Source organism: Dromiciops gliroides, chromosome 1, assembly GCF_019393635.1.
Source record: "Dromiciops gliroides isolate mDroGli1 chromosome 1, mDroGli1.pri, whole genome shotgun sequence".
Taxonomy (NCBI): Eukaryota; Metazoa; Chordata; class Mammalia; order Microbiotheria; family Microbiotheriidae; genus Dromiciops; species Dromiciops gliroides.
The window spans coordinates 72,081,693-72,087,826 of record NC_057861.1 but is presented as its reverse complement, the minus strand read 5'-3'; the positions used below and the strand labels follow the sequence as shown (position 1 = coordinate 72,087,826).

General features: G+C 58.0%; 1 protein-coding gene across 7 annotated transcripts in view; it reads right to left on the bottom strand.

The window, feature by feature from the left end:
• Window positions 1-807: 807 nt before the first annotated feature.
• DOCK6 (dedicator of cytokinesis 6) overlaps window positions 808-6,134 on the bottom strand; it is a 57,311-nt gene continuing 51,984 nt past the window's right edge. For all 7 annotated transcript variants that reach the window (XM_044004987.1, XM_044005036.1, XM_044005001.1 and 4 more), the window contains 9 exons: window positions 5,907-6,038; window positions 5,534-5,548; window positions 4,004-4,129; window positions 3,283-3,372; window positions 2,840-3,076; window positions 2,574-2,717; window positions 2,148-2,254; window positions 1,855-2,022; window positions 808-1,072 (listed from right to left, as the gene is read on the bottom strand). In XM_044004987.1, coding sequence (XP_043860922.1) covers window positions 1,030-1,072; window positions 1,855-2,022; window positions 2,148-2,254; window positions 2,574-2,717; window positions 2,840-3,076; window positions 3,283-3,372; window positions 4,004-4,129; window positions 5,534-5,548; window positions 5,907-6,038 — 1,062 coding nt within the window. In that variant the 3' untranslated portion in view covers window positions 808-1,029. The remainder of the gene's footprint in view (window positions 1,073-1,854; window positions 2,023-2,147; window positions 2,255-2,573; window positions 2,718-2,839; window positions 3,077-3,282; window positions 3,373-4,003; window positions 4,130-5,533; window positions 5,549-5,906; window positions 6,039-6,134) is intronic.

The following is a 6,134-nucleotide window of genomic DNA, read 5'->3' as shown; positions in this document are numbered from 1 at the left end:
GCCCAGCCCGGCCCCGCCCCTCCTCACGCTCCCCTCCCCATATAACACCGCCCTCCCAAAGCCCAAGTAGACTAACTTCAAGCGCCAGTGGCTGGGGGTGGGGTGGGGGAGTTGGAGGTGGCTATGCCCAGGGGACAGGTGCCGGCTCCACCTGCAGAACAGGTGTGTGTGGGAGGGGCTTCCTCTGTACCTTTCCGAAATGGAAAGGAAGGACTCTGGGCTGGAGGGCTTCTTGAGCCTCTCCCGACTCGGGTATCTCCCCCTGCAAGGAGCAAGTGAAGAGGACCCAACCCGACGGGGATCCAACCCGAGGGGGCCTCCACTTCTTGGGCCCTAGGGACTCCTCTTGGAGGCGGCGTGTGGGCAGAATATCAGGGCATCTTGGGGCTCTGCCAGAACTTCCTCCCTCTCCAAAGTGCGATAATACCCCCTGTACCCGAGGAGCTCCCTCCTTCCTTATCCATAACTGGCCAGCTGTCGGGGTGGGGGAGGGCGGTGTCGGGGACAAAGTTACCAAAACATCCCAACCCAAGCAGAGGGAGAGAGGGCGGGCCACAAGTGGGCGGAGTGCCCCCCACTGTGCCCCCCTCTTCCCCAGGCCAGGTCCAGCTGGCAGGAAGGGGCCACTGCCTCCCTGGCCACCCCCACCCAGCTTGGACATGCTCCCCAGCACCCTGGCAAGGATCATGTAGAGGAGGTGTGACATACAAGTAGTCTCCCCCAGAGAGACGTACCACAGGAAACCCGCCCCCAACCAGCACCCCTTCCAGGGAGGAATCATGCTCAGTGGGTAATTTTTTAAAAAGTCACTTTAAATTAAAAAAAAAAAAGAAAAAACGTAAACACAGGTGTAGACCCCTCTTCTTCCAACTGGGTCCAGTGTGGAGGGAGGGGAGGGTGAGGGTATAGAAGACACAAAAGCACCAGAGTGGCCCAGTCCTGAGGCCACCCCAGGCCAGGTCTCCATTCTGTGTGCAGGGGGTTTCCCAGCCCCCTGGGCTGGCCTCTGTCCTTTGGCGACCTTCTCAATCAGCCTTCAAATTTTCTGAAACTTGTTCTGTTCAAAGAGTTCCTGGGGGGAAGAGGGAGAGAATAGAGAGGGAGGCACAACATCAGAGTAACAGTTTATGTCCCCCCCAGCCCCTCCCCAAGATGTCCTTTTAGAAAAACCTCTACCTCCTCCCTCCTCCAGAGAGCCACCCACTTTTCTTCCCTTCCCACATCACTGGAGTTATTCCTTCACTGTCAGCCTGTCAACAAACATTCCTTAAGCTCCTAACATCTATTTAGTGCCAGGCACTAAGTGCTGGGCATACAAAGAAAAGTTAAGGACGACGGCATTTGACTAAATAAATTTGCCCATTTAGTCTCCCTTAAGCCTTTTCTAAGTTTCTGCCCTCACACGGGGTTCCTCGAGGAGCCCCCTGTGTTGGAAGGTATGCTGGAAGTTGACTAAACACAGTATCAGGGGTCAGGAAGACCTGGGTTCAAATCCAACCTCAGGCATTTAATAGCTGTACAGCCCTAGGCAAGTAATGGTAATAATAGCGAACAATTCCACAGCTTTAAGGTTTGCAAAGCCCTGTATCTGTATCATCCCTGCTAATTTCCCACAAAAAGCTGGTGAGGTAGGAGTTATTATTATCCCCACTTTGACTCCAGTTCCAGCGCTCTATTCACTGTGATACCTGGCAACCTCAGCCTCAGTTTCCTTATCTGTAATGGTAGTGCCTAGCTCACAAAGTCGAGATCGGAATGAAATAGGTACTCTGAGCGCCTGGCAAACACTGATCCTCTATAGAAATGTGATGGATCATCACGCCGATCATCTTTGGCTTGGGGGCCCTTCCTTACCTGGGGCTGGGGCCTGAGGCAGCAGGGGCAAACAGCTGCGGGATGCGCTGAGTCAGCAGGGGCTGCAGCGCCTCCTTCAGGCGGCTGTAGTTTCGCTCCAGCTCCCGGTGATATTCCTTTTGGTCAGGGCCAATCAGGACCTTGTTCTTCCGAAGGGCATCCTCACATCTGGGGCCAAGAACAGGGCTCAGGCTTCTGAGGAGCTCATGGGGTAGGGTAGGAAGACCTAGACCAGGGGTGGGGGGCTGTGGGGCCGGTGGGATGGGCAAGATGGGGAATATGGGGAGACTTACTTCTTGCAGAAGTCCTTAAAGCAGAGACGGAGCTTGTTGTGGTGGCGGAAGAGCTTGGGGTCCTCGGGGATCTCAGCCAGAAACACCTGTGCTACTTCCAGGGGACCCTGTTTTTGGTTGAAGAGAGGAGGCTGAGGGAGCCCACATCCCAGCCTTGAGCCTTGCCTGGGTAACATTCCAGACCTGGAATGACTGTCCGGGGGCTCCAATCATCACTTTCTCCCCCGCTCCCCCAGCCCCAATCCAGAGGCCTGGCAGAGATCACACTTGTGCTTATTTCACTGTGGTCCTCTCCATCTTTGGCCTCTCACCTGGTTCACCCAACCTCATGCTCATGCTTGGTTATTTGTCCTGGCCTAGCGATACCACCCATTTCAGTCTGTCTGTGCCCAGTCGCCCCAGGTTTCCACCCTCTGACAGTCGTGCCTGGTTCACTGTGGGCCCCACGGAACCCTGCAGCACCATCTGGAGCATCTTGGCATCTGGCGGCTCCTGCTCAGTGGCGAAGGCGAGTTCCCTGGTTTTTTTCTGCATGTCCTCGATGGCTACTTCTACGGGTGTCAGCACAGTCTGGGGACATACAGTTGGGATGGGTTTAGCAATGACAGGGGGGGGAATTAGGGAAGCTGGAGGTACGCAGCCCTGGCCCTGCCCTGGGGTGGCCCAGCCCAGCCCCGGCGGGACTCTGGTACCTCCTCCTTGTGGATGACGTTGATGCGGGTCTTGATGTAGGGGAAGGCGTGGGCCGTGCTCAGTAGCGTCTTCCTCTTGTGCTGCTCCCGAAGCTCCCCGTGAGCCCGGCCATCGGCCGTGAAAGGCGTACAGAACAGGAAGGTGCGGAGGTCATAGTTCTTGTCAAAGTAGGTCACTCGGTCCTTCAGCTCATATGTGTCGAAGTAGGGCTCCACGTACGTGATCTGGATATAGGCCTGGGAATGGGGCAGAGCGAGAAGGCCATCACACCCCAAACTCCTTCAAGCACCCTAGGATCACCGCCTGCCCCACAGGGCCCAAACATGCCTGCCAGGCACCCCGCAGAGGCTATACCTCCTCGATGCCCCCCCCCCTGCTCCATTCTTTAGCAATGCTGAGGGCGAAGGGATGCCAGGGGATGTGTTTGGGGGACTCCTCTTACTTTGTGGGGCTCCAGCTTGGCTTTGTCCACAGGGTTCGAGTCTTTGATGATCTCAACCACATCATCCCCAAAACGCTCCGAGTAGAATTCCTGAGGGGAGGGGCAGGTCACAGGCTTGGGAGACACTTTGGGGAATGGGACCAGATGGCCTAGGCAGGACAGGGGGGGTGAGGGGGACCCAGGATTTCTCCCTATGCCCCAATTTCCCTCCCCATGACTGGTCAGACAGTTAATGAGCCCGGCTCCGGCCGGCCCGGCCGCAGCCCACAGCATCCCCCCTTACCCTGAGTCACTATACTACCCCTCCCTTTTCCCTCACTCATCACGTGGGGAGCCGGCCATGCCTGGGCCCTGGAATCTGCCGCTAAATTGATAACAAATGTCTGGGCCCTGCTCCCCCTCCATCCTCAGCTTTGGGAGTCTCCTCCTCCCAGCCATGAGTTGGCACCACCCCTTCCTTCTCCCCCTCCCTGTTCTGGGGAACAGAATACCAAGCTGTTGACTGGGGGCCAGGGCCTGCCCAGGCCCTGGCGGCCCCTGGATCTCATCACCGGCACCTTGTTAAGTTCCCTTGCTAATGAGCTGGAGAGGATGGAGTGAGGGAGAGTGAGAGAGGGAGGGCGTGGAGGAGATCAGGGGCCTCTGGGATGGAGCCATTCCATCCATGCCCCCGCCTCTGGGAAGGGCAGGCCGGGCCATTCTCCCCCAATCCCCAAGTCACCTCAAGCCGGTGGGAAATCTCAGCAAGCTTTGTGATTGACGGCTCCTTGTATACGAACTCCTGTTCGTCCAAATCCCCAAAGCGGGATCCATAGAATCCCACTCGGAAATACGTCCCAAACATGCGCTGGAGACCTGGGCCAGGAGTCAGGGGTCAGGCTCAGAACAGCACACCTGCCTCAGGGAAAGTCATTTCTTCCCGGTGTCTGGCCTTGGGGCACTCTGAGGCAGGGAAGCCTAATTCCCACCCTCCCCCCAGGTTGATGGGATCTGAGATGACCAGAAATACACACACATACACACACACACACTCTCTCTCTCTTTCTCTCCCTCCTCCCCCTGACCCCCTACCACCTTGCTTGCTCTCCCTGTCCCCACCACGGAATGGGCAAATAGAGGCACAAAGACCCAGGTGTTCTCTTTTTCTGGGAGGGGGCTGAGTCTAGATAAACTCACTCACCAATGGCATGTCCAGATAGGGGAAGAGCCAGCCACAGGGAGATTGGAGAAAAGAGGAAGGGGAGAGAGAGAACATATCCTTGTGTGATTGAGGCGTAGGTCACATGTCCCTCTCCTTGTGAACCTGGACTTTAATGGAGGGGACCCCCAAGAGAACAAGCAGCTCCCAAGCCCAGGGCCCCTGGAAGCAGCCCGTTCCAACAGACAGCCTGAGGCAGGGAGCTCTGGGACAGGATGGGGGAGGAGAAGGCCCAGGTGGCCCCCATGCCCAAGCTACACCAACACCATGTTAGGGCTGAAACTCCTCAGAACCCCAGGGAGGCCTAAAAATAGCCCGACACCAGGGGGCTGACAGGACTGGCTGTGATTAACCAAAGACACAGAGAGAAACAACCAGAGGCGAGGGGCTGCTGGCCGGGGCGGTTCTGGGGGCTGCTTGGAGTTGGGTGGGGTGGTATTTGTCCTGGGTTGGAGGTGGGGGCGGTTCTGGGGGTTGTTCTGAGTTGGGTGGGGGTTTCTGAAGGGCTGCCCTGATTGGTACCAGCAGCCTCAGCTCTGGGGAGGGACCTGCCGGGATGTTGGCATTGTCTTTTGTCACCCTATCAGGCAGGACCACAGTCCCAGAACCAGGCTGGGATGGTGGGTGTGTGTGTGTTTGTGTGTGTGTGTGGGGGGTGACTGCCCAGAAGGAGGGTGCCCAGGGAGGCCCTCTGCCCTCCCCCAAGCACTCAGGGACTCCCCAGAGGCAGCAGCCAAAGCTGGGTTGAGTCATCCGGGCTCAGGCGCTGCCCACGGGACTTGAGAGGGGAGGAGGGGGATATGACCCTGGCAGTGGCCACCCCACAGCTGTGCCAGGCAGGGGGTGGAGACTGGACAGGGTTTAATGCCTCCCTTCCCCCTGCCAAGCCACAGCTGCTTCTGGTGTGTGTGTGTGTGTGTGTGTGTGTGTGTGTGTAGGGGGGTGTCTCGGGGAGCTGAGTTCCTTGAATGCCCCCTGGTGGTTGTAGGGCTATCCCAGCAGGCTCCACAGAGGGGTGTCTAGCTCAGGCAAGGAGACCCGGACTCAGCTTACCTCCCAACCAGAGCTCTGAAGAGAGAAACAAAGGGAGAGAGAAAGTGAAAGGTCCTGAGGTCCACTGCATTTCGCCCCACCACCCCCTGACCACCTGATCTCCCCCAAGCCTCCTGTGGCTACTCTTCGACCTTCACCCCAGCCTGCACTGACCATTGAGTCCCAGGGGCTAGCCTGGGGGGGGGCAGGGAGGTGGGGCTGGGGGGGGCAGGGAGGGAGGCTCAGGGGAATAAAGGGGGAGTGGGGTCTGTCCAGGGGGCCGGAAGCCATTGGCCTATGCAGAAGGGCTCGGTGACCGAGGTGACCAAAATGCTGGTCTGGATGGAGGGTCCTGGAGCGAGCTGCTGGACTAGCAAAGAGGCTGGGCCCTGACCTGATGGATGATCTTGGTAAAGGCCTCCTGGAGCTTCCCATGAACGCTGGCCAGCTTCTTGTAGTCCCGATGGGCCTCCAGGATGGGGATGAGAATCTTGTAGACCTCATTCACAGCCTCATACAGGCCGCCCTGGGGCATGGGGGGGGGGCAGAGACACTGGGTTAGACCCATCCCTGGGCTTTCCTTTCCCTCTGACAGGGGGCTCCTCGGGGTCCCCTCAGTGAT